Genomic DNA, 27667 nt, shown 5'->3' with positions numbered 1-27667 from the left:
TGCAAACATTTGAACAATCCACCTCAAAGTGGGCTGTGAGCGTAACTGACTGGCTGAAGGTCGGCGATAGGAGGCGCCGTTGCACCTCTGTGGATGTGTACGGCTTACTGCTCGTGGGTTGCAGGTCACCGTGCAACACTTTTTTTCCCCCCACATCAGCCAGTCATTAGAGTCAACAGTTGAGATACATTTGTGCAGTGCCAAAACTCACTGCGTGTTCACACAAAACATATCAACAAAGCAGGTTAGCTGATACGGTGACCGAGTGGTGAGCACATCCGCCCCACCATCAAGAGGTTGTGTGTTCAAATCCCAGCTCGGGCCCCCGTGTGTGGAGTTTGTAAGTTATCCCTGTGCGAGGACCCCAGTATCCTTCCACATTCCAAAATGATGAACGGTAGCTAAATGAAACACTCTAAATTGTCCCTAGGTGTGATTGTGAGTGCGAACGGTTGTTTGTCGAAATAGGCCCTGATAGACTCCAGCTCACCCATGATATGCAAATAGATGAATGCAAGACTCCCAATACAAAATGGAGCCACAACAATCGTGTTTTTGATTTTCTGCTTTTCTGACCTGAGAAGTATTTAAGACAGTCAGATCAAGCCGAGGTCATCTTGCAATCCGGTTTATAATAATCCACAGCTTGGCTTCATAAGGAGGCCCTTTTGATGTTGACTTCACTCGTTGGTTCCAGGATTTAGAAGGATTTGTATGCAAAATACTGCATTGTAATTAGAAGCAAAGAGATTTAGGGGCTACCTAAATAAACTTCTTTTTTGGTCATGAATGATTAATATGAGAATAATAGGCCTCTGACCACATTATGCAAATATAAGTGATTTTCAGTTTTGCCATTTGTATGACAGTGCTTTCTGTTATTTCCTTTGAGAACTGACCCTGACAAAAAAAAAACAGTGAGGGGACTGGAACCCCCCCCCCCCTCCACAAGACTGAAGTCTTACAACCCGTAATACACTGTATCAAAAATGGTGATACCTTTACAAGAATGAAGTCACAATAAAGTGAAGTTCTAGTTTTACAAAAATAAAGTAATCAAAGAAACATCTCAAGAAAAATGTCACATCACGAATCATGTAATATTACGAAAAATACATTTCTGAGAAGTGCATTTATTAAGTGTGTCTTTCGCCGTACCCATGTAGGTAGTAGCTCTGACTCGCACATTGACTTGGAGGACCTCGCGCACTATGAGTTCCTGGCCAAGCTCAGGAAGGCCTCGACCTCCGCCAGCATTTTGGACCACTTTAGCCGCAACGGAATGGCCGCCGTGCACTGTCTGCAGGGAGATGGCGTCGGGACACACGAGGAGCTGCCGCCTGCCATGTGGTCCCCGGGAGTTCAGCACCACTCTCCTGTGGGAGCAGGTAGGCTCACGCGAAAAGCACCGAGCGCTACATATTCCCGTTTGATGAGCAAATGTGACCTTTTGTCCATTTTTCCGTACCCCAGACACAAGGAGGAGGCTGCAGGCCTGTCCTTTCTGCCACAAGACATACCAGCACGGAGCCTCGTTGAGGGACCATATCAAATACTGTCAGGAGAGGGACCGGGGCCACATGGTGTGTCCATTCTGTGGATACACTGCCCCTCATAGGGCGCAGTTGGAGCAACACTTGGCACTTCACCACCAAGTACAGGACAAGGTGAGTGTCTCACAAACATATACACTAAGACTGGAAATGAAGATGAAAGCCTTTCTTAATGCCTGTCTGCCGACCTGGTAGAGCCCCGTTCCTTTGGATCCGAGCATGGAGACGAGGAAGTTCAAATGCCTGCAGTGTGGAAAGGCCTTCAAGTACAAACACCACCTCAAAGAGCACCTTCGCATCCACAGTGGTGAGACTAATAAGAGGGCGCAGATGCTCGAGCACTCGTTCCTGCAAGTTTTTGAATACATTTTCCCAAAGAAATATATATGTCTGTGGCATCATATGACTTACAAATACACGACGTACAGTAAAAGTAATATTTAAAGTAGTATATTTAGCATTCTTAGCTGTCACGAACGCACCAAAAACAAAAACGGTAGAAGATAAAAACAGAAACATGGCTAGTGAAGCTCACTCTTGCTGCGTACCACAATGAGGTCTACAATAAGGTTCATAACTCAAAAATGTAAAAAATTATTAAAACCACCACACTGAAATAGAACAAGAGTCATCATATTGTGTGAGGGAAGTATTACACAAGCTTCCGTAGGACAAACTAAACTTATGTGTGCTCGAAAAAAAGTAATGACATTTTAAAATCAATGTCAAAACTACATTTTTGGACACAAAGCCCTCTCTGGTGAAATTTTGCTGTCCCCCCACCGCACAATTTTATTGTCAGGTTTATATTGACAGTTTTACGTGTGTCAATAAAATACTGCGGTAGTCCTTGGTGGAGCAAGAAAGTCAATACTTAAAAGTACCAGCACTATTTTAGTTACTAATTCCTAGTCTCTGTGTTTTACCTTCAGGAGAAAAACCGTACGAGTGTGCCAACTGCAAGAAACGTTTCTCTCACTCGGGCTCTTACAGCTCCCACCTGAGCAGTAAAAAGTGTCTCGGCAGCGGCGGAACGCTTGCAAGTTCAGGAGGAACGAGTGCTATGTTTAACGGACATAACCAAAACTCCTACCAGCACTCCTTCCCAGCGTCTCCGTCCGTAGGATGGGAGAGGAATAGTAAGGGCTCTCCTTTGGCGTTGCAAGTCCAAGAAGGTAGTAGGCCTGTGGGCCATGGACCTGACGATCCTTCCCAGGTCTCAGGGCAGGATTTCAGCTTCCACACTTCAGAGCTGGCTTCCCTTTGCAAACCCTCGGCAGAGCTTTCTTTGAGAGCCAGCATCCTGAACGGGACCACCCTGCTGCCTTACCTCCAGTCCGGCTCCAAGTTTGAGCAAATGCTGCAGGAGATGCTCCAACGGGAAGTGAGGAAGTATGAGGACCTCGATAGGAACGGAGGTGGTTCTGACAGGAAGATGTCACCGGAGCAGGGGGCTGCAAGAGAGGAGTCAGGAGAGCAGGAGAGAGGGGTTCTCGGTGTTACGTGTCGCTGGTGCTCGCAGGTGTTCCCCAACGTGGTGGTTCTCCTGCAGCACGAACGCTACCACTGTAAGATAAACCGAGAAGCCATGGAAATGCCTGAGGGTCTTCAAAACAAAGACCACCACTCGCCAGCCTTATTCCTATCCAGGTCGCAGATGAGCAAAACCAACGACATCACCAACGGAGCCTCTAGAAATGAATCCCCGGTGCAGAAGTGGCCCTTGGTACCTCAGCAGCATCTGGCCGCACTGCATTCCACTCACGACCACTTAGACTCTTCCAGCCAGGAGAAGGCCAGCCCCAGCCACGCCTCTGAGTTGATGTCCCCTCACACTGGAAGGAGACATCTATCCTTGGGATCCCCTGTCGGCCTGGACCTCAGCGGCCAGTCCCCGGAACTAACCTCACCTCAGAATCACTCTCAGAACGAGCCCCTGGACCTCTCCGTACGCAAGCCGATGGCAGACCAAAGAAACGTCAACGGCAAAAGGGAGAGGACAAAAGACAGGAGCAAACAGCTGAGTCGACAGAGTCCAAACCAATTTTCTGACCAATCCTTACATCCTCATCCGATCTACAGAGCTCCTGTGTTTCCTGGCTCCTTATACAACGGATTTCCCTTCTTCAGCCAGTCTGCTTTGGGGTTTGCACGGCATGACGGCATCGCGCCCCTTCCCTTTAGCCCGTCACCCATCAACCCCGGATTTCTCTCGCCCTTGGCTTACATGGTGGAGACCGAGTCAGAGGCGACGTTGAAGAAGCTCCACCAGGAGAGACAAGTGCTCATGGTAAGCATGGTTTCTGTTGAAGTGTGATCCATGCCCTTTCCTCCGCTGCTTCAGAAAAGCCGTACTGTCCATCTGATGCCTGGATCTGACACTAATTTGCTATCATAATCGATTTTCCAGATTGGGCCTGACATACTTTTGTCAGGAATGACAAAATCCCTTATAATCCACAATTAAGGATTTGGGGTGAGATCATCCCTTTGATGCCAAAACGATAAATGTATTGTTTTATTTTTAAATTTTTTTTGGTGGGGGGGGTGTGGTATTTTATGTGTATTCTGACAAAGTAAGAACCCCGCGACATCGAGCCTTGACGTCGACCAATAGGATTGTGTCTTTCATTGGTACCCCACCTCGCTTGTTTGCCGTTGTCGTTGTTATTGTTGCTGTTGTCGATACGGTAATTATTATATCCTATAATAATGACACATTTTCTGGTGCTAGCTTGATTTGACAAATTAGCCCAATGATCGTAAAAAAATGGGATAGGTCTGCAGACCACTGCCAGAGGCACCGAGAACCAAGCGGAGGCTCAGAGGGGATCGAGCCTTTTCCGTTGCTGGCAACTTCCTCGCTGCCCATCTTTAGAACTCTCCTTAAATCTCATTTACAATGTACGATCAGAGGCGCAACCGAAGGAATCGTTTGAAGTATAAAGACATTGACTGCCTATACCCCTTTGAAATCAAGTCACTTTCGTAATTGAGTTCAAAAATGTGTTTGCATAGGTAAGAGCAGAGCTGCCCAACCTTTTATGACCCAAGATCTACTTCTCAAGCAGCCGATCCTCCCGCGATTGATTGGGGAGGTGTCTGAAATATGGACGTGTTGCTCTCTCCCAGGATTAATTGAAGTCCTGAAAAGATCTTCCTGTGGTCTTGCAGGGTGAGGTGTTAAACCGTGGAGCTGTAGACTACCTCTCGATGATGGATGAAGGCTTGGAGGGGGACGGCGGACCGGGACGCAAGAGGCTGAAGAAGACGGACGAGGGTCTGTACGCTTGTGATATCTGTGAAAAAACCTTCCAGAAAAGCAGCTCTCTGCTCAGACACAAATATGAACACACAGGTAGGTAAATAAACAAAAGATGTTTTTTTTCCCCCAACCGGAACTATGGAAACAAATGCGTGCTTTTGTCTGTTCCAGGCAAGCGCCCTTACGAATGCAAAGTGTGTAACAAGGCTTTCAAGCACAAACACCACCTGATCGAGCACAGCCGCCTCCATTCGGGGGAGAAACCCTACCAATGTGACAAGTGCGGCAAGCGCTTCTCGCACTCGGGCTCGTACTCACAGCATATGAACCACCGCTATGCCTACTGCAGCAAGGACCAGGACCCTGACCAAGACCACGATGACATGCCCCGAGAGCCCGCCGCTCTGTCCGCGGAGGACACACAGACGCCTCAGTCCTTCCTCAGCGACGCCAGTCTGGACGGGGCCTCAGAGGCCCCGAAAGAGGACGAAGAAGAGCAGGAAGGAAAAGCTGAAGAAGAGCCGGTAAGCAGAGAAAGGCGGGAGAACGAGAGTTGCACTGGAGGAAACCGCTTCGATGGGGTGGAGGTCTGGAAGTCCCACACCCAAGTCCAGAACGGAGACTTGGATAAATGTGAACTGAGCCTGGATATAACAGATCTACCCCGGATACAAACTTGAGAGAGTCCGAAAAGCCAAAGCAAAGCATACTGTTCATATCTTTGATAGAGGTTTCATTAATATGCCAAAGAAACACATGGCTAGAACATGAACTCATTTAAGTCCAACACGTGACCTACAACGTATTGTATCAAGCATCCTAGACTTTTATGTATAGTCTTATTTTAATTGTATGCTCAAGCTAATTAAGACAGGTGTGAAATTCCCGTGCTAGCAGTGCTAGCCACAAAAGCTTACATTTGTTTGCCTTTGGAATTCATCTGTCGAATTTCTATAGCGCTTGTCCATCTAAATCACAGGTGAGCTGGTCCTGACCCCAACTGACTTTTGGCAAGAGAATCCACTTAATCACAAGACACATCCATTGATCCATTTTTTTTATATACAGCGGTAGACAGTGACTGGCCTGGTCCCTTGAATAGTGCAAATCTGCTTTTAGCACCTGTCAGCAAATATGTATTCCTTGATTTTGTTTGTTTTGTTTTGCCCTGATTCTGAATCTGCCCTAATTGTGTCCTTAGCACATCAGGTTTTTATAATAATTCTACATTAGCATATGATCTTATTCTTACATTTAAAAATATTTAAATAATGGTATAATGGTCCAGCAACAAGTGGACTTTTTTAATGAATTGTCATCGCTACAAATTATAACACGTGATAAAGTGGACATTACGTTAGCTTTTGTAGACCACACTAAGAAATATACATATATTTTAAAATATGATCTGCAAAATGCATTAATGGAAACATAAAGCATCTCTGATTCACATTTGCTGTTGATCAGTGTAATTGATACCTATTGAAATCCACAGGTGAGCATTTTGCGAAATTTTGCCGGTCCGTCACTCGTCATCTTTCAGCAGCGTGGGGAACAGTCCGTCATGTTCAGAACGTGATTCCTTTCATGCCAAACCGTCAGTCAGTCCATCAGTTAATCCGTCAGTTAGTTCGGCAGTCAAACAAAAAAAGCAAACAAACAAAAAGCCCAAAACCAATAAAAAACAAACATAGTCCACGGGATTAAAAATCCAACCTGATTAAAATGGAAAATGAGTCCATCACTTCATTGACATCATACGGTCCTGCCCAAAGAGCTCTACGTCCAAATACATTTAACATACACTTATTAGTCAACAGGAGGACGCTGGTGGCTGGCTGTTTTAACGAGTAAAAACGGCAAAAACTTTTAATTAAATGTTTTTTAATGGTTTACTCGAACCACAATACAGCTCTGCATTGTGGCCAAGGGCAAAATGCACTCCAAGTAGTGCACTCCAAACCGATTTCTACAAATACTCCTATTCGTCTTCTTTTGGTTCATTGACGGAGTACAGCTGCATACCACCACCCACTGTACAGGAAACGCAAAGCGTTTCCATATACAGTACTGTATAATCAATGGAAGCAACCCTGCTCGTATTCAATTCAGCCCCACGAACACACACACAACACTGTCTTGAATATCAATATTTCACCAAAATCTAACAGAAACCACAACCATAAATCTTTATATGCACATGAATACACCTACATACAATACTAGACTCAAACAAAGATTGTAGATTTGTAGCAAAGTGAAGTGATGTCATCCGGTTCCACCTCCTTAGTCAATAACAGCCAGCCATCAAAATAGGTGTCTGTCAGTGACAAAGAAGGCCATCAGTACATAACCTGGTTTGTGACTATTACTAATATTGATGGGGGGAGTGGGGGTGCATTTGCGTCAGTGCTTTAAGTTTGCAGTCTATCATCATTAAAATGGGCGTTCGTCAGTGACACATTGACATACCGTCCGTATTGACCGGATGTCCGCCTTTGTTGAAATGCAATAGAGAAAAAATAATTACATGTGAGAGAGAGAGAGAGAAAGAATTGCTCATCCATGGGGGTCAAACCGCATGTATACGGGGTCTACTGTAGCATATGTTCTCATTAGGGACGCTGGTGACACGCTGAACTGGTTGCCTGTCAATCACAGGACACATCCATCCATCCATTTTCTTTAATGTGTGTTGTCATTGAAGTTTAACTGTTAAACTGTAGCATACCCAAGCTGACCTGTAGCACGAGAATTGGGGTACATCCTGGACTGGTTGCCAACTCATCGCAGGGCACATATAGCAAGCATTTCTTTGTTGCATTTTGCGACAAGAAAACTGTAGTAAAAGCAAACAGATCACTGTAAAAATGTTGTTTTACCGAGTCATGCGTGGCACCTTTTTTCACTTCCTCTTTTGCAAAATGCTTTCGAGATAAGTCACGTGACATCACAAAAGACCATCTTGTTTCCAGCAAGTTTCTGCTATGCAACTGACTGACATGTCTTTTCTGCCTTTAAATGCCTTCACACACAAAGGGCACACTTAACGGTATATATGTAACAATCAGTATTTTTGTAATATTTTTTGTGTGAAATTTTTATTATTATATATTTTCTGCATGTTTGTGCATATTTGTAATAAATTGTACATATACTTTACAACCACAATCCTGTTCTCTATTCTCTGAGAAGCGGGCTCCACCCCGGACTAGTTGCCAGCCAATGGCAACCAAAATTAACATCTTTTTTTTTTTTTCATATGTGGGTTGAGCCCAAAACCGACTGCGACACAAACGTGCTAACCAATAGACCAACAGGTTTCCCTAAAATCTACATTTAAAAAGAAAAAACAAATCTATTGAATCTCACTAAATTGGACAAAAATGTCTTTTATTAGGAGGGTAACAAACAGGTCCATGTGACTGCACGACGCATTTCAAAATAGATCAAAGGGATCAAAGTGAACTACTGGTGGACAAACACTAAAGGCTATGAAACATTCACTAGGTACATGAGTGCTGTACATCTAGCAAAGGCCATAAAAAATAGAAGGTCCATCTGAACAGTATACAGGAAGGAGAAACTTGTGAGGTCCACACTCGCACACACTCACACGCACGTACTTAGTATCCGCAAAAGGGAACACGGCGGCCCTGTTGGCACATTGAGTGAATGCTGTTGTCTGGATAGTGACATGTTCGGCCACCGTTTTTTTTCTGCCCTCTCAGTTGGCTGCAGTTGCATGTATCGTGGAACCTCCAAGCATCTAAACTAGGGGTGGGCAAACCGGTTTTGCTCAAAGGTCACATTTAACGTTCCTTTGATGAAGAGGTTAAAAAAAAAAGGTATAAGTCTTAAATGCATTTCATATCTTATTTTTATTTTACCTATAATAAATTACATAACCTCTAATAAATTAAATTACAATGAATACATTCAATTTTGTTCAATGAATGCAAATGTGTTTACTTTACAAATATTGTATTTTATGATGCAAATCAATTAATGAAATAAATGAATGAAAACAATATTTCAAATTTTCTATTTTATTAAAACAATTGACTCTGTTATGTTTAATAAATTAATTTACAATATATTAGCTTTAGTTTATTTTTGTAAGTGCTCAACAATTGGCTTGAAATGTTATTGAAATGGTGAGTCTTTATTTGATACACTTTATTTGATCATACCGTGACTCCGATGTGGTATGGGTTGTATGCAGGCTCCCTCTAGTGGTAAGAGAATGCATCACTGAATGAAATCAAACTGCATGTTAGTCTCTTCAAACTTTTTTTTCCCAGTACAGCAAATTTGCGTATTAGAGTTTAATTTGTTTAACTTTTATGTCATACATTCACATTTAATCTTTTAAACATATATTTAGATAATTTATTTCAATGTGCGTACAATACATTTTTATTGAATTCAAGCACAGTCAATTTTGCTGTATTTAAGTGTTAATCTTTAAACTGTACATAATGTAACAACGGCTTACAATAATATATATTTTTTAAATGCTACTGTATCCTAATGTTGGTCGTTTTTGTGATACAGTGTCTCACTTGACTTACAAATATTAACATAATCCTTAAAAGGTTTGACAAGCCTGGAATGAATGAATCCACATTACATTCGTTCCAACGGGAGAAAAAAAATGGTTGAATTTAAATGAAATTAGAGCAACTTGGAAGCAGAACGTTCCACTTTGGAGGTTCCATTGTCCCTACCAGAGAGCCACATGCATGCATGGAGGTGTCGGGCGCATGTGTTTCACAGTGGGACGGTTCTGTCCTGGCTTCTTTTTGTGGCATGAAGAGAGGAACATGAAGGTTGTCTGGGTGGGGGTCTGGGGACTATTTATCACTGGCTTGGCTTCACTCGAGGAGAATATCAAGGGAGAATTGACAGCTGGGCTCCACATCTGCAGTCAAAAGGCAAAAAAAGTATGGCAGCTAAAAATGGGCTTGTTCGACTATAGCTTCTAACATTTTATATGGTGGCCACATGTCTCGCCCGCGTTATCTTTGTGAATGTGGGAGGGGAGATCAGGAACGCCACTGGTACGCCGCTCGCTCGGGAGGATCACGGGGAGGCGGCGGCGGACCTCCTGCCGAAGACGTGCTCGAACTCGTTGAGGATGAGCTCCACCGCCTGGTTCTGGAAAACCATGTTCACCGCCATGTTGCCGTTGTCGCACTCGGGCCGCAGCAGCGTGGGCCCGAAGACGATGCCGATGTTCTGCGTTGTCATACGGTTGGCGTCTGAGTGCTCCAAAACGCTGCGGGACATACACAACAGTTGGCATTTATTAGAATTGGTTTCATTGGTTTGATGAATTGTTAAATTTATTGTCTTATTGTAGTTATCTTTAAAAAAAAAAAGCAACAACATTTGCAAATACTTTAGTTTTAATTTTTCATTTCAACATTTTTTTTGTAGTCAAATTCGACTAAAATAGAGACTTTTTATGATTCCCCACTAATGTGCTTTTTTTATTGCCATGTTTACAATATCTTTACAGTTTAAATACATCCATTAAATCATCTAAAAATGGTACAATATGAGCAAGACACTACTCTACTATTGGTAGATTTCACAAAGTTGCACGTGTGTGTGTCATTTCCTACCAAATTCTCCCGACATGTTATTTTTAAATATAATAAATGAGCAAAATATACATTTCATTTTGCATGATTTCCTACTCAACACACCACAGTGAATGCAAGTATCATTGTCACACGCCTTTGAAAAGCAAGGTGTCTCAATTGTCAAAAATTAGCCAAATATGAATTAAGTCATTACGCTTTGTACACAATTTCTTACTAAATTTTGCTGACATGTTGAGTGCCATGTTCGTGCTAGTAACCTTTACAGCCCATAGTCACATGAGACTAAATCACCTAAAATATTTACAAAATGGTGCTTCACTTTTTTAAAATGATTTCCTACTAAATTTGAGTGCCATCTTTCTGCCTTTTAAAACCTTGACTGACCAGAAATCTTGAAATGTACGTCAACAAAATAGTGCTCAGAAGTCAGATACAATATGAAGATTAAAGCATTCAAATTTTTGATGATTTTCAACTACATTCTGGACATCACAATTGTGATGCCCACACACGCAGAATTAAATCTCCTAACATACATTAAATGTGAACAAAATGAGCACTTCACTTTGTGTATCATTTCCTACTAAAATCTTATCGGCTACCATGTTGCTGCAATTTCCAGTAAAAATGTCACACACACACACACACACCTAAAACAGTGACATGTTTACAAATGAGTTCTCCCCCTTTTGAATGATGCCTTGCTAAATTTGAGTGCCATGTCCATGTTACTCCCGTTTACTAGCCAGGTGTCTCAACTGTTAAATTGCCTTCCTGCTTATTTTACCATTTTAAATTATATACACTATATTTGAGTGCCTAATGCTCTCGTCTATTCCAAAAGATATTGATGAAAAATAGTTACATATGAGCAACGTTTTACTTTTTACAAGATTTTGTATTCATTTTTGGTGGTGTGTCTAAAATTGTTGAAAAAACAGTCAAAAAGGACTAAAACAGTGTTTTTTTGTTTTTTTTTGGCGGGGGGGGGGGGGTCTTAAGTATGATTTCCTTTGAAATTGATGTACGGTACTTTGAGTGTCATATGCACATTGCCATGTATAAGGCTGATGCCAAAATTTTTTTGAAAAATGCTCCACTTTTTGCATGAGTTTATGACATACTGCTTATGTGTTTGCCGATGAGTGGTTAATACATAAGTGCCTTTAAAACCCCGATGTCCACACACACACACACACACACACACACACACAAGCACACACACATGCAAGCATACATAAATAAATTAATGAAAGCATGCTTCACTTTTTGCACCATTTCCTGCTTAGGTCCAAGTTCCACTTTCATGTTTTAAGCCTTTTTCAAGTCAGGTGTTGTATAGCAATTGCCTAAAAATATTCAAACGTGAAAAAGTTGTTGACTTTTTGGATGACTTGCAATGAAATTCAAGTGGTGTTTGTGTACCTTTCACAATCCAGATGTCTAAATTGTCGAAATAAAGTCAAAAATGGGAATAACTAAAACACGGGTGACGTGTTGCCTTTGCGTGTCGTGTTCATTTAAGTGCCATTTTACAACCCAGATGTCCACACATACGTGTCTAAATCCGTCTGCTTCCACCTATGTTAGTGTGCGAACTCCAGCGCGTTATGTTCCAGTGTGCGTGTGTTGGGGGACTCAGGAATGAGTCGAGGCCACCGCACGAAGCATTCTTCTAAAAATGCCGTTCCCACCGAGCCGCAGGAGCGGCCAGCAATTGCTCAAAACTTCCACATGAAACAGAGAGGGGAGGCTTGGAGGGACACGAAGGAGGGGAGGAAGAAGGGGGAGCGAGGGAGCAGCGGTGGTGGCGGCGGCGGCGGTGCGCCTTCCAGGAGATGAACCGCAAGGCTCCCATGGGACCTTCCCTCTCCGGGAGTAGAAAGGGAACGCAAGGATAGGTCGGCGAGAGGCTGATAAAAGGACGGAGCCCACCCACCCAACATACCGCCCGTCGGTTAGCAGTACAGTGCTGACAAACACACACATTTTGTGCAATGTTTAAAAAAAATGGGATCCTCACACAACCCTACTGGATGCTTGACATATGCGCGCACACGCCCACGGACACTGCAAAAAAATAAAAATAATAAAACAAGCAAACAAAAAAACAGGAACGCGCACACGCGCAAAAGTGACATGAGGAGAACTGTGCCCTCTAGTGGCCAAATTCCAATCAAATCATGAAGTTCATCCATCTATCCATCCATGAGCCTTTAGCTGTAAAGTTTTTTTTTTTTTTTTACCAGTAATTTTTGTAAGCTACTTGTTATTTTTATACTTTGCTTTTAAATGTACTTCTGATGTTTTTAATTTATTTTTTTCATTGTGAAGCACGTTGAGGATCCTTGTGGATGACATGCGCTACATAAATAAATCTGCCTTGCCTTACCTAAATGTTTTGTTATTTATAAATTTGTAGCAATTAATTTACATTTTATTCAAACATTTTCTCCATTTTTCAAATTTGGCTAGACTGATGTTTTTGAATTTTTCATTTATTTACAGAGTTCTTCATTCTACATCTTGACCAAAATTGATTTCTTATTACTTTTTTTTAGATTTTTAGAATGCAGGTGAAAGACCAGGTGAGACAGAATCGTCTCACAAAATACTGTATACAAAACAGTCCATAGAATAGTTTTACATTGAAAAAATGTGCAGGAATTGTGAATGTAATCATTCAAAACAAAGGCACCGACTTATCTTGTCTGTCTTTTAAAATAGAGCAAAAACAATTAAACGCATGTTCGTTTCCGCTCTGTGTTAGGATTACCGTACCAAGTTTAGACCCCTTAAAGTCTGCACAATCTTTCTTTGTTACCGTTTGAGATGGCGGCAGATGAATTGCAGCGTGTCATGGTTGGGCTGAGGCATGCTGTGCACGACGCTCTTCAGACGGTCCACTTTGTCTGCATAGTCCACCACCTCTGCAACAACATAACGCCACCGAGAAGTCATTTCTGTTCTCTTGCGTTTTAAAAGGAAGTCAAAGCAAACATTTTCTTGACAATAATATGTTCTATGCGGCCCCCCCTAGTCTGATTAATATTGCGTTCGTGGAATAGGAGTTAAGCAGCACAACCCACCCATTTTTTGTTCATCTTGAAGGTTGGCCACTTTGCCACTTGTTGTCATCTGAAAATGACATCACAGAGCCTGAAGGGCTAAATTTGCAAATCCTTAAAAACAAGTGAGCCTGGTTGTTACTTGAGCCCTAAGGCATTGTGATGACACATTTTCATTCAACAGCAATTGGGAGTGAAAGGCAAAATAGCCACTCCCTAAACTGGAAGGTGGATTTTTTGGCTCACTCCCCAAATGGAATTTTAATCTGAATGGCGTGTTTAGACCAAGAGGTGTGCATATAACATATTTTTGTCAATACATTTTGACTGGACTTTCCCTTTTAACACTGTTTTACTGGTAATTATTGGATCTCAATAGTCACGAGGACAAAAATAATTCGATTTAGGAAAATTCAATTCATTGAAGACCTGAAATTGTCCATCAGTGCTCATGTGAGTGTGACTTGTTTTTGCACATCAGGGATGGGCAGTTTACATAAATACCACTTTTCATCAGTGCGACTGGTGGGGGGGGGGGGGGGGGGGGGTGCACATAAGACCAGCCACTTCCAAACCAGATGTATGAAAAAAATGTGATTTCAGATATGGAAAAAGGATGTGCAAATGGGCAAAATACATGCTCTTCATAAATGTCTTTCTTCATAATACATTCATGTATAAAAGATCCACCATCCTTACCCAACAACAAAGTGTTTCAGCAAACAAAAAAATAACCACGGACTGTAATTTGCTTTTAAGTGCAAAAGACGCTCACCAAAAAAAATAAATTGCAATGACGACATAAAGCTGCCGAACATCAAACCCACACAAATAGCAAGAACTCATGATATATTTTTTCAAAAAAATCTACTCACTGAAAATTTTAATATTATTGTGGCACTAGGTTTGTACGCAGCAAAAAAACAAAACAAAAATATTAGGCTCATTTACCTTTAGGGCAGTGTAAAGCCCTGGGTGAGCGCAACTAAGCCATGTCTGCCATCTAGTGGTGAAAAGTGATATTATCACTTCAAATTACAGTCAGGTAACAATGAATTCACATATTCAGATTTATTAATTTATTTTTTTATGTCAGCAATTTTTTATTTGAATGTCTATCACTGATTTTCAAAGAGTCTATCTTTCTATATATATTTATAACCAGTCCCTTAGTGAAAACGAACTCTTCGACTAAAAAGATGATTGGATGAATTGTAATGGCCATGTCCACTTACTGACGGTGTCCATCACATCACTGAAGAAGCTGTAGGGCACCAGCGGCTCGGGAAGCTCACGGAAGAACAGTTTCAAAGCTCCCGTGATGACATGGATGTCCTCCCACTCGCTCTCGTCCAAGTTGAGCTTCTCCTCTGAGACAGGCAAGAGAGACAGGCGAGAATTTCAACTGGAGTTTGATCGCAAGCAACGGCCACCGATGAGGCCCAAAATTGAGGCTTGCAGCTGCTGCAGAAACAAGGGGGGAAAAAACAATGAGTGAAAGTAAAAGACGGTATGTGGCGACAGTATAGATATCATCCACACGATTATTTGTCAGAGTAGCTCGAGCACTCTTTGTTTCCTCCACTAGATGGCAGACTTTACCCACTGCTTGCATGTTCTCACCGCAAATTAAGCAGAGGCCTGAGGGACAAACATACAGTGCTTAACAAATGTATTAGAACCTAACCAGCCAAGAAAAAACATCCAGCATTATGAAGTGCTCAAATGCGAACTCTAATTTTCAGCATGCTTTTTGCATTGCACTATTTGTTTTCAAAATAAAATTCGAGCATGAATTAAGAACCCCCCACCCCCACTTGTTTCTAAAACATTGTAATCCATTTGTTAAGCACTAAAGGCTAGCAGAACAAAGAAAAACCACTGGAGCAAGCGTGTGAAATGCATATAAGTAGGTCGGGGCAAGAAAAAAAAAGGTCCTCATCCATTAAGGTCTACCTTGCACCAACTCTGCTGGGAACATGTAACGGCCATCAGTGGTCACTGCCCGCTCTGCAAGAACCACAAAGTTACTCAGCACGATTACCACCTTTCGCGATTGGATTAGACCAGAAAATACAACAAAAATAATCACTATTACAGGATCAAAATTGGGCGGCACGGTGATTGACTGGTTAGGCTGGGCATCCGCCTCACAATGCAGAGGTTCAGGGTTCGATTCTGGCTCCGACGTTCCTATGTGGAGTTTGCATGTTCTCACCATGCCTGCGTGGGTTTTATCCGTGTACTCTGGTTTCCTCCCACATTCCAAAAACATGCATGGCAGGTTAATGGAACACTCTAAAATGCCCCTCAGTATGAGTGTGAGCGCAGATGGTTGTTCGTCTATGTGTGTCCTGCGATTGGCCGGCAACCAGTTCAGAGTGTCCCGCACCTACTGCCCAAAGACCTTTGTGAGGATAAACGGATTAGGAAGTGGATGGATGGATGGATGGATGGATTAAGATATGCAAGATTTATGTGCAAAACCCCTACTTAAATGCACCTTGATTTATGTTCTATCTTTGTAGTGTTATGAGAAAATGAACCATATTTGCTCTTATTAGCTACTGTAAGCAATTATAAAAATAATATAAAGCAGTGGTTCTTAACCTTGTCGGTGGTACCGAACCAAACCAGTTCATATGCACATTCACCGAACCCTTGAAAAACAAAAATATGACTTTTTTCCAAATTCAAGACACAAAAAAATGCATTCTTTAAAAAACAGAAAAAAGTAAATCAAATTTCAAGACAAGTATAATTGTTTAAAATTTTTACGACGTACTATCACGACAGTCATACGTTGACTACTGAGCGAACAAAATTTCCCACAGCACTGACTGGACAAGCAAAGTAATGTGATCATCTGCAGCCAGTGATGGCCAAGCGGGCGTGTCAAAACGAATTGACATGTTGAGTCGGCTGTGTCTTAACCTCCATGGCTGAGGCTGCGTCGTATTCACTGAACTCCTTGGGTTCGATCAAACCCAGGTTAAGAACCACTAATATAAAGCCACCCATCCTTGAAAACATTCAATGGTAGCAATACTAACCTTTACCTAAAATAAAGTTCAGAAGTTCTAGTAGGCTTTCCCTCACTTTTTTTATGCTTTCTTGGCAAACGCTCAGAGATTTTGTGCTAAAAACGACATCTTTTTCAAAACCGTTCATAATTCCCACCATCTTGTCAAAGGCCCCAGCTGAAAAAAATAACCCTGAGGCAACATCAACATTCATTTAATTTCTTGGTGAAAAAATATGTGTTCACTAAGGACTTAAGTATGAAGAATTACATCAGAAAAATGATGTGATGTACTGTATACAGATTCAAAATGAACTGCCCCATTCTGACACGTTAAAAAAAAATAAAAAAAACAACAACACCAGTTGTACATGTAGCATGTCTACTTTGGAATTTTACTAGCTCACAATGGCCATTATTACGTGACCCAACTTGACTGTCTGTACATCAATGAATCATTCAAGAGCAGAAATTCTCACCATGGTTGACCAAATAGCGTAATTTCTGAATGACTGCAAGGTTGCCGGAAACTCTGTAGATGCCGTCAGTATCCAGACCTGCCACAACACAGCATAGCGCACAAATCATTGTACTTTTCTTTGTAGCTGGCATGGGAAACATGAAGGGTTTGTAGTTTTAATCTTACAAACAAAGCAAACACATGGGATGCAAAACACCGGTCGAAAAAATTCTGCACTTGAACTGAATGTCGTTGTCGTTCACAGAGGCATTAAATATAAGTTAAAGAATTGGGACAATTAGAAGATTGCCCAGAAAAGGGCAATCGTTTCTGCACTTAGAAATGACGAAAATTGATTTAGCCGACTCCAGTTCTCAGTGGCTGGATTGTCCTATAAAGTGAGCACACCGGTACATATTCAATTAAAAAGAAAAGAGAAAAGAATATCTTTTGGCAGCGGTGATTAGACCTCGCACGTAAGGGACAAAAATCCGAATATGTATTTTCTCCTACACTCTTCTAAGTCTCAGGATGTCGTCAAAATTGCCCTGCAGAAAGGCACGTCATCTATATTTCATCACACAGTAGAAATAAAGAGAAAGCCTCTTTATTGGACTCGTGGACCGAGTGACTGGTCGGCTGCTGCATTTTACCTCTCTTCTCAACAGTCTCGGTGCAAAGCCTGACGAAGCGAGGCACCGTGCTCTTCTCCCGTTCGCACAGCATCTCCAGTCGACAGCCGAACACCTGATCTGATGGGCAGCGACACACGCACGCACACAACATTCATGACCTAAAAGTTTCATAGAATATAAATTGTATTTCAACAAAATCTGAAAAACTGTTCCAAGATTGAAGACGTAAAGTACTGGATTTTTTTTTAACGCACATTCATTCCAATGTTTTAATCAATTTGAAGACAATTGTCCTGAATGTGATTTTGAAGGGTTGTTGTGTGTGACTGGCTGGCAAGCAGTCCCAGATCATCATCTACATAGTTTATCATTGACCCTAATTAGAACATGCGCTATCAAAAAATAAAAAAGGAAAAAAGGAAAAGATTTCATGTTTTATTTGTTCATTTTATTTGTCGGGGTGGATGAAAACGTTAATATGTTTTTATTAAGTAAAAATATTGACACATTTTGGAGAGACATTCATCTCATTGGGCAATCTTCTTTTTTTATCTGGATCTACATTTTTTGGGAAAAAGAAATCAATGAGATAATGTACCTTTAATGAGCCCTTTCTCCTGCAGGGCCTGCAGAGGAGGCCTCTTCAGAATGAGTTTCTTCAGTCGGGTTTTCACCCTCTTCTTCTCAGTGTTCTCCAGGTTGGACGCCGAGCGAGGGACTGCGAGGGGAGGAGAGGATGGGGAGGAAGACAAGGAGGAGGAGGAGAAGAAGGAGGAAGAGGAGGAGGAGGTCAGCGCGGAGTGCCTCAGCAGATGTGAGGGTATGGTGGTGAGGATGAAAAGCGGGAGGGCGGGGCGACGCCGCAGGTGCGACGAGGCCGATGGCGGGATGAGCTGCCACGGCGGCCAGGCTAAAATGTAAGCGGGCTGGATGGAGGAGAGGATGGAGGAGAGGATGGCGGGGTGTAAGAACCCTGCGTGGAGGTTGAGAGAAAGCAATGATGATGATGATGATGATGATGAGTCAAGTAGAAGTGCACATTTTAGAGTGGCCTTTTATTGTGGGCACACCAAAACACACCTGTGCAAATTGTCATGCTTTTTCATCAGCTTTTTGACATGCCACACCTTTGAGGTGGATGGATTATCTGGGCAAAGGACGAGTGCATAGTGAGATGTATATGAAAACATTTGTGAACAAGATTTGAGAAAAAAAATGGTCTTGTGTGCACCGAAGAATATCTTATAATGTGAATTCAGCTCATTGGAAGCAAGGCAAAAGCGCTTGGTTCATCTAAGACAAGCCGTTGGCTCAGCTTTTTGCTCTTGATCTCCAACCAACAGTTTGAGTTACGAAACTTGGCTGTTGGCAGGAAGCTCCACAAAAAGTAGAAGAAAGTAAACAACTTTTCAAAATATGAGCCTCAGAGCTTGCTTCAAGTTTAAGTTGTTTTAGCTTTTTTTTTTTAATTTTGCTCCTCCCAGTTTAAGTTTACAGTAAAAAAATCCAACAAAAAGAATTACATGTTGTGTATTTCACCAAAAAACATAACTTGGCCTCATGAAAGGACACTAGCTTAAAGCTCCAATGAAATGCCATTGATGAGCTAAGGAAACTACATTGATGTTGCAGTGTTAAAATCCCTTAAGTAATGGATGTAGGAAAACAAATATTGCAGTAACACATGGAGATAGACAATATAACGATACTCACAGGCATATATTCCTTATCCTCAGCAGAAATAAACAAGTACGTATGACACAGCTTAGTTGCGAAAGTATTTTGTGTTTCATAATCGAATCGATGCAGATTATGTCTCTATGTATTATACTGCCCACCTGGTGGCCAAAATGCACATAACCGACGGAGCAGGACAAAGAAGCCTGAAATCATGATGCACAAACTGTCTTTACATTCTATTTTATGATGTTATGATATTGTTATTTTAGTGTGTTTTTTTTTAAGCATGAACATTTGGTTGGTGATTTTTATTTTTGTTATGGAATGAAATAATGGCATTTCAAAGCATTTTAAAGAGCAAATATGATTTGACATACAGTATCACTTGATGTGTTTCTTCAGGTTGGACGAGGGGATTTTGTATGCCAATATTTTTGTTGTTGCTGTTGTATGTGGGCATAAGGGGCACTTCCTCCTTTAAGAAGACTCTTTCATGCCATTGTGATGAAGATGGTTTGGGGAAACATACTTGAGCAAAAATATACAGTACATTTTATTGAGGAAAGTAGTGGAGTACAAGTGAAAGTGCCAGAAATATCAAGCAAAGATGCATGAAGATTAGCCATAATTACAATAAAGCATTTGTACTGTATTTACAAGACTGTGATCAAATGAACGGAGGAGGTTAAGGCAAGTTGAAGAAGCGGCGGGTAGACACCCAAATAAAGGCAAGCGGCGGCACTTACGAGACGATCGCCTGTCGTCCTCGTCACCACTGTGGTCTAGCATCTCCACGCTGCCGGCCCTCCTCAGGGAGTACAGCAGGACATTGTCTAGCGGGTTTTCACGGTCCTGGGAGAACCAGAATAGCATTACCAACAAAACACATTCGAAAAGATTTACAACTACTAGACGTCATGTATTTCCCGCGATTGGCTTGCCACTTTGAAAATAGTACAAAAGCAGTCAAGTGGACTTAAGAGGATGTGTTTTCCTGTCCCTTACCAGCCTGTCAATGACGTTCTGGATGGTGTGGTACCATTCCTTGATCAGAGAGTCTGTCTCTGACTGCAGCAGAAATTCGTTACCCGTCACTGTCCTCAGCTGGAACACACATTTGGTAACACAATGTAGTACTGTGTGTGTGTGTGTGTGTGTGTGTGTGTGTGTGTGTGTGTGTGTGTGTGTGTGTGTGTGTGTGTGTGTGTGTGTGCGTGTGTGTGTGTGTGTGAGTGTGAGTGTGAGAAACAGTAGTGTTTATAAGAACTCCCCCTCTTGGGTGCTGACTGTACCTTGAAAACATTCTTCTTGCTGGACAGCTCATTGGCCCAGTGTAGCTTGGCCCCTCGTAGGTCAACGCTGCTTTCTGGGCGACTGTTTCCTGGTTTCTTAAGTTGTTAAAAAAAAAAAAATTAATAATGACAACAGACCATATTCTCAATATGACAACACTAACAATACATATTTTGTAGACCACATGTGTCAAAGTCGAGGCACAGGGGCCAGATCTGGCCCGCGGCATCATTTTATGTGGCCCGAAAATACCAAATCAAACATGGCAACTTCCATGATGCTTGCTAAAATATATACCAAAATTTCAAATTCTCAAATGTAATAAATAAGAGAGACATTGTAAGCATTTTCTTGCTGCCAAACAACTCATTACTTAAACAATAGTTGAATAAACTGTTATTCTTCACTTCTTCACTTCTGTTATTCTTCACTTCTTCATATGATTTCAGTCATAATGGCTCTCCAAAATGGGTTTGACACCTCTGCTGTAGACAGTGTCGTTTTTTTGTTGTTTGGTTTGTATGGAACCATAGACTCCTTTCCGTGTCTAAATCCTGTCTTACTAGAGTTGACGGACAAGAGTACAGCTGCGCCTCAAGAACTGTATCTCAAATCTTGTTTTTTTTGGAGAGCAGAAATAGCAATTGCCTGTGAGTACTGTCACATTATCTGTCTGTTGTTCCACCATTTGTGTTCAAAGAGCTTCTAAAACCACAACTATTGACGTTTACCCTTAGCATGCAGGCTAAATAGGTGTTTTGCATTGGCTGCTAGCATTTAACTGAGTGGACTTTTCTCGGGGAAAGCTGTGTGATTGGTTGAAACACAGAATTTGTGAATCTCCGTTTTATGTTGAGTGTGACAGAATACTTCAACTGAGAGTGGCAATAAACAGCAAGAGGCCTTGGAGTGAGTTGAGTTTGATGCCACCATACATTGCTCATATGTCAAGCTTGTGCTCCCAAGTCAAAGCAATTAAAAAAAAGCCAAATGACAGCTTGTATCCTAAAAAAAAATGGTCACTCATATCTCAAGGCACATTCACCACAAGTCTTCTGCAAGGTCTTACCCAGCTGCAAGGCATCTGTGATTTTGGATCTTTGAAGAAAACCAAACTGTTTCCAACCAACACCACCCACGATGGACTCCAGTTTTTTCTACAACACAGGTTGTTTTATTTGTTTATTATTAGATTTCTCCGGGTGCTCCGGTTTCCTCCCACATTCCAAAAACATGCATGGCAGGCTGATTGGACGCTCTAAATTGTCCCTAGGTGTGAGTGTGGGCGTGGATGGTTGTTCGTCTCTGTGTGCCCTGCGATTGGCTGGCAACTGATTCAGGGTGTCCCCCGCCTGTTGCCCGAAGACGGCTGGGATAGGCTCCAGCACCCCCTGCGACCCTAGTGAGTATCAAGCGGTTCATCTCATTTTTTTTTCTTGAGTGGCAGTTAATATTAAAGCAATGAGCAAGATGGCATTTTATTGTTTATTTTATTCGATTTGTGCTCATATTGTTATGAGTTTCTAGTGTATGATACTGTAACTACTATAAATCCACTGACACCTGAGTTTCCGGCCTCCTTCTGCGATCTTGGTCTTGTTCAAGAGGCCAGCTTTCTCCAATTCCTGCAAGGGGACACATAATTTTTTTTAAGTGCTTGGCTACAAATAGTTATGTCTCTGTAGTGTCTGCCCAACCAGGGCGGTTAAATGGCAGAATACAATCCCCACATACAAGAGTCTTAGCCTGTGATTTGGTAGGCAGACTGAGGAAAGATCCGTTATTTTCAAGGACAAACACTGAAGCACTATCATGTCAAAGCCAAAAGGTAAGCAGAGCTGCAGAGAGGAGGGGATGGGGGGGGGGTGGTATTGTGTTTGGCTAATGTAATTGTCTGTTGAGTAAATAAATGCAATTTTCTCAGAATAATCAAAATAGAGGCAGCAGAGTCGAGTCCTAAGCATGTCTGCCACACAGTCAAGAGGTTTCGGGTTCAAATATCTTTGGCCTCCCAGTGTGGAGTCCACATGTTCCTCCCACGATCCAAAAACATGCATGTCAGGTAAATTGAAGTATGAATGGTCCTTTGTGTATATGTATCCTTCGAATGGCTGGCCAGCAGTCTAATGTTTACTCTGTGTCTTTCACAGCTACCCTCGTGACAAATATTTCATCGAAAATGTATGGATGGATGATAAAAATGTATTTATAGCATGGAAGAACTCTTTACATGTATTTAGTTGTACGTGCAGCAATACGACTACATTGTAGGTACAATATAAGGAAAACTTTACTTTCAGTGAGTTCACAATGACAGAGGTATCATTTGGGAGTGGGGACAAACCACAGTACTTCAAAAGTTCCCGCTCTCCCTTTAATGTGCAGAAGAAAAGAAGTCCTTGAAAAATATACTTCAGCACGAGAAGGAAGAAAGGGGACATTTGATGTGAAAGTAAAAAGGTAATGTGGTTTTTCCCTCACCGGTGTGTCCCCATCGCCGTCTGGAGAGCTCTTTGGAGACGGCGGCTCCACGACGATGTTGGTCACGCTGCACGAGGAGTCTCGGCATGGCCGGACCAGCTAAAAGGAGGCAAGAAATGGTGTCTTGTTGATGTGCAAGTTTGAATACAAAAACATTGCGGTAAAAAGGCCTCGAGAGACGGGGGCTACCTTGCCATTCTCAGGCAGGATCATGGACTGCGAGTGTGAGAGGTGTTGCTTGGCATAATGCGGCGAGGCAGAGTTGTGACACGGTGGACCAGCGGTGCCGAGCGCCATCGTGCTAATGGTGTCGGAGGATGCCGCGCGCTGCATGCTCTTCACAAACACAGGCAACGTGCAAAACAAAGCCATTAGACTTGTGTTAATTGTGTATTGTGAAAATATTAAAAATCCACAAGTGCCATTAATTTTTTTTTTGGGGGGGGGTCATTTTGAGTCTTCTACACCAGCTGACTGGTGAGAGAGGGAGAGGACATGCTGGACTGGTTATCAGTCAAAAACAGGGCACACTTGGGCCAAAAAACATTCACCAAAATTCGGGTCGACTCAAAATTTGACCACTAGCTTTTCCACTACACTACACTTTTCACATTAAGCTCTCTGTAGGTTGCCGTACCAAAAGCACCCGATTAAAAAAAAGAAAGGGAGTACAAACACGTACAATCATGCACATTCAGTCGCACAACAGGAACTTTCCATGCCAAGGCAGCCATAATTAAGTACCTTTCTCCAATTCCAATAACCTACTTTTCTCAACAATCACACCATACATCCCATAAACTTGCAACTCTTCAAACGAGGGAGATTAAGCAACTAAGAGCTAAGAGGAGGCCTTTACAACAGAGACTTTCAACCAAATGCACCCACACCCCTCTGTGATGCAACATGTAGCACTAAAACCAGCTTTTTTTTTTGAAACACCATGAGTTGCTATTTCACCACCTTAATATGCATAAATGCTGATCTCCTGGAAACTAAAGCGTGCAGCTGGCATTACTTGAATGTATTCCGCAGGAATACAGTGGAGAAGAGCGTCTGTCGCAAAGCTAATAATAATGAGGGCTCATTGATTTTCATGAGGTGAATTGTCTCCTTAAAAGCCCCCGTTTCGGTTCTTTCCTCACAGACACGCAAAGGAAATAGAGTGGAGTAGGTATAAGAAGTAGGGCATAGGTGAAAAAAAAAAAAGAAACACAAGCAACTCAAAAAGTGCTGTGTTCCCCAGCGTAGAAATATTTAGCATGATTACATAATTAAATAGAATGTAAATCACAGTTTGTGCAAAATGATTATTTTACGCTGCAGCTCAATCTGGTGTACGCGCCTAACCCAACAAAGGGGTCGTATAATACAGCCATACGGTTTCCTTCCGCAATGTTCGCTTTTCGACTCCTGATAATTAGTTTTAATTACGGGGAGAACATGTAAACCTCACACTGGAAGGCCGGAGCACAGATTTGAGCCGATGGCCGCTGCGCTGTAAGTGCTTAGCAGTCAGGCACGTGTCATAATAATAGAATGTGAAAAAATGTCCCCTTTGTCAAAACGTGTAGGCAATCACAGCCCTTACACATTATAAAATGTTCCAACAATTAGACATGATAAAAATGTGCCATCAAACTGCATGACTCAGCTGGTATATCTGTTGCCAGCTAGATCATGATGTTTTCGCAATGGGTGATTCAAGGCGAACTCAGCAAAAAAAACAAAAAAAAAAACTTAAAAGGCATACCTCGGGCCAAAAGTTTACAACGTGGAAAAAAATCACAGCTTTTGCAAGATACAAATGAGTATCATCTCTTTGGAAATGTTGAGTGCAACTGACTCAGAGGTTGCCTTGCACCGAGCTCCTTTCTTGTCATATGCAAAACAATGTCAAAATGATTCGGCTCATTTCTGTTCCTTCGTCACTGAAGTCATTCGTAGCTTTTTGGATCAATAGTGGCTGAGGGAGTTGCGAACAAATTGCTAAAATGGAACCACTGGCTGTGCTTCGGTCAACAAGCTTCTCTCTGTTTGTCACTATGTTGTTAGTGTACGCAGTGCACATCAGCGGGGACACACTTTGAAAAATGAAATCAACCGATAAAAAGTGAGTCAATCGACCACCCCTACTGTGGACGAAAAAGGATCCCTGCTCTTGTTTGTGCTGCAGTCATAATAGGAAGTAAAGAACCTTTTCGTGCAGTGACAATTTCAAAAGTCTGAGGAGCCGCTTTTTCTCCCGCTGTGCAGCAAGAACATCTCACAAGTTGGTACAAAGCGTCATCTATTCTTTTATGTGCAAGGTGAAATTCAAGGTGAGACTCATAATGCTCTCATTTTACCCATGAAAGTTTGGAGAAAGACAAGACTTTCACCTGTTTCATCCGCCAGCTGCCGTCTGTGTTCCTCTGGTGGCTTCCAAACAGGAAATCAGGTGAGAGCTACAGGAAATTTCATTATTAGATGCAATGAAAAAAAAAAACAACGTAAAAAAAAAATTATGACACAATCTGGGGCTCAGAACACAGATAAACATCCATCCATCCATTTTCAACACCGCTTATCTTGAACAGAGTCGCGGAGAGTTGCTGGAGCTGATTTCAGCTGACTTCAGGCGAAAGGCAGACTACATCCTAAACTGGTCGCCAGCCAGTCTCAGGGCACATATCGAGACAAACAACCATTCATAGCCACATCCAGACCGCCACTGAGTGGGAATCGATCCCCACGCTGCCTGTACACAAGCCAGGCGAGTGCATCACTACATCAGCGACTCAAGAGTTGAAATAATTCACTGCTTTTAGTTCCAATGAAATCTTCAAGTGTAAAAAGACTTACTGTGAACATATTCATCACCTACGAGCATTTGAAACCCAAATTCTCATCCAGTTTGCCGCTTGTGGGGCCTTTATGTCGACTCATGTCACGACGATACTCCTTGTCACGCCGCATTTCAAAAAAGGACAAAGTGTCTCGTTTCTCCTTCCTTGCTGGGCTGGTGTACTTCCCCATTGTAGGGGGAAGCTGCTTTTATCAGCACGTACAGCGGCACAAGCAGGAAGGTGCACACTCAACTCTTTCGCTGCGATGCCAGTGACATCGCCACGGCAACCCCAGCCCAACGGCTTGCACGGAGCCAAGTCTTGACCCGTGCAGAACTTTCATTCATTCATTCATTCATTCATCTTCCGAGCCGCTTGATCCTCACTAGGGTCGCGGGGGGTGCTGGAGCCTATCCCAGCTGTCCTCGGGCAGTAGGCGGGGGACACCCTGAATCGGTTGCCACCCAATCGCAGGGCACACAGAAACGAACAACCATTCGCAACCACACTCACACCTAGGGAAAATTTAGAGCGTCCGATCAGCCTGCCACACATGTTTTTGGAATGTGGGAGAAAACCGGAGCACCCGGAGAAAACCCACGCAGGCCCGGGGAGAACATGCAAACTCCACGCAGGGAGGCCGGAGCTGGAATCGAACCCGGTACCTCTGCACTGTGAAGCCGACGTGCTAACCACTGGACTACCGGGCCGCCCCCGTGCGGAACTTGACATTTTTAAATTAGTATAATAACACAAACATGGCAGGAGACTTCCCTCAAGTTCCATATGAGACACAAACAAACATAGTGAGCGAACATTTTTTTTTAAGTATAATAAGTTTAGGCATATCTTTCAGATTTAAAATCATGGTCTAGTTTCAGTTTTGACTCAGCCTTTTTCCTGATTCATGAGTGCCCTCTCATCACTATCCTGCAAAATGGCAAAAATTAGTTCGCCCTCTGCAGTTGTCAGTGGATCATTGATCATATACCTTCAACCTTCTGCTTGCATTTTATTGTAAAGATTAAACATGACATTAAGAAATTGAGTTCACCATTTTGGCACTCAAAAGGGTGCCAATCGGCATCTACTGCACAAGGAAGCTTTGAAATTATGGAACCAGTGTTTTTACTTTACTGCGGCTACAACTACACAAGCTTCCTGGTAGTGACCACTATTTCACCATTTTGATGGCACAATGATCCAATACTTTTCACCATGAGAAGGCCCTTTCAAAAGCATTATGACAGAAATGAGAACCTGTTTGTCAAGGGGGAGAAAAAGTACGATGGAAAACTGTCCAATAAATGCAATTTAGCTCAGCATTACTCAAGAATCGTTGGAATGTTGCATCCAAACCAACGTGGACAAATAACTTCTTTTATGAATTTGCACCTTGACATTATGGAGCCCTATTTGTAAAATTTTAAAGAAAAAGTCAATGCTGTTGGTAATATGACATCAAAAATGTGACCTAAAAAAATAAAAATAAGCCGCTTAACTCAAGCTACAAGTACAGTAGAGCAAACAATACGCAGGAAAATGGAAATATGCATGTGTAGGAGTAGACCAACGGTACATTACCGGTACATACACTATATAAATTCAGTAGAGTGCTCACCTTAATGATGTTACAAAAAACATTCGGACTATGAAATAATATGAGAAAGTCATGTGAGAGTACACTGCATTTGGCCGAGCTCCTACGTGGTTGGCGCATTTCTCCAATATAAAGCGGCATATATGGGTCAATGCACATCGCACAACCTT

The 27667-nt window shown here is 42.3% G+C and overlaps 2 protein-coding genes and 1 long non-coding RNA gene across 6 annotated transcripts in view; 2 read left to right on the top strand and 1 right to left on the bottom strand.

Moving 5' to 3' along the window:
• The window catches only part of LOC127607566 (zinc finger E-box-binding homeobox 2-like), a 46577-nt gene extending 38588 nt beyond the window's left edge, over nucleotides 1-7989 (top strand). For both annotated transcript variants that reach the window (XM_052076008.1, XM_052076009.1), the window contains exons 3-8: nucleotides 1167-1388; nucleotides 1474-1667; nucleotides 1749-1860; nucleotides 2486-3843; nucleotides 4728-4911; nucleotides 4990-7989. In XM_052076008.1, coding sequence (XP_051931968.1) covers nucleotides 1167-1388; nucleotides 1474-1667; nucleotides 1749-1860; nucleotides 2486-3843; nucleotides 4728-4911; nucleotides 4990-5498 — 2579 coding nt within the window. In that variant the 3' untranslated portion in view covers nucleotides 5499-7989. The remainder of the gene's footprint in view (nucleotides 1-1166; nucleotides 1389-1473; nucleotides 1668-1748; nucleotides 1861-2485; nucleotides 3844-4727; nucleotides 4912-4989) is intronic.
• A 201-nt stretch (nucleotides 7990-8190) lies between these two features.
• Nucleotides 8191-27667, bottom strand: part of arhgap9 (Rho GTPase activating protein 9) — a 57783-nt gene continuing 38306 nt past the window's right edge. For 2 of the 3 annotated variants that reach the window (XM_052076013.1, XM_052076012.1), the window contains exons 7-22: nucleotides 25451-25516; nucleotides 23259-23405; nucleotides 23070-23168; nucleotides 22152-22213; nucleotides 21658-21745; nucleotides 20588-20683; nucleotides 20301-20399; nucleotides 20042-20147; nucleotides 18214-18333; nucleotides 17634-17732; nucleotides 17000-17077; nucleotides 15455-15508; nucleotides 14734-14868; nucleotides 13255-13360; nucleotides 9926-10099; nucleotides 8191-9742 (exon numbers count right to left, since the gene is read on the bottom strand). In XM_052076013.1, the coding sequence (XP_051931973.1) occupies nucleotides 9712-9742; nucleotides 9926-10099; nucleotides 13255-13360; nucleotides 14734-14868; nucleotides 15455-15508; nucleotides 17000-17077; nucleotides 17634-17732; nucleotides 18214-18333; nucleotides 20042-20147; nucleotides 20301-20399; nucleotides 20588-20683; nucleotides 21658-21745; nucleotides 22152-22213; nucleotides 23070-23168; nucleotides 23259-23405; nucleotides 25451-25516 (1560 nt within the window). In that variant the 3' untranslated portion in view covers nucleotides 8191-9711. The remainder of the gene's footprint in view (nucleotides 9743-9925; nucleotides 10100-13254; nucleotides 13361-14733; nucleotides 14869-15454; nucleotides 15509-16999; nucleotides 17078-17633; nucleotides 17733-18213; nucleotides 18334-20041; nucleotides 20148-20300; nucleotides 20400-20587; nucleotides 20684-21657; nucleotides 21746-22151; nucleotides 22214-23069; nucleotides 23169-23258; nucleotides 23406-25450; nucleotides 25517-27667) is intronic. The other variant, XM_052076014.1, reaches the window with a different exon arrangement.
• On the top strand, nucleotides 24862-26017 carry LOC127607584 (uncharacterized). Its single transcript, XR_007964101.1, has 2 exons — nucleotides 24862-25341; nucleotides 25427-26017. It is a non-coding gene; the product is annotated as an uncharacterized LOC127607584 (long non-coding RNA).

The sequence above is a fragment of the Hippocampus zosterae genome, chromosome 9 (genome assembly GCF_025434085.1).
Source record: "Hippocampus zosterae strain Florida chromosome 9, ASM2543408v3, whole genome shotgun sequence".
NCBI lineage: Eukaryota > Metazoa > Chordata > Actinopteri > Syngnathiformes > Syngnathidae > Hippocampus > Hippocampus zosterae.
This window is presented reverse-complemented; position numbering and strand designations above follow the sequence as displayed.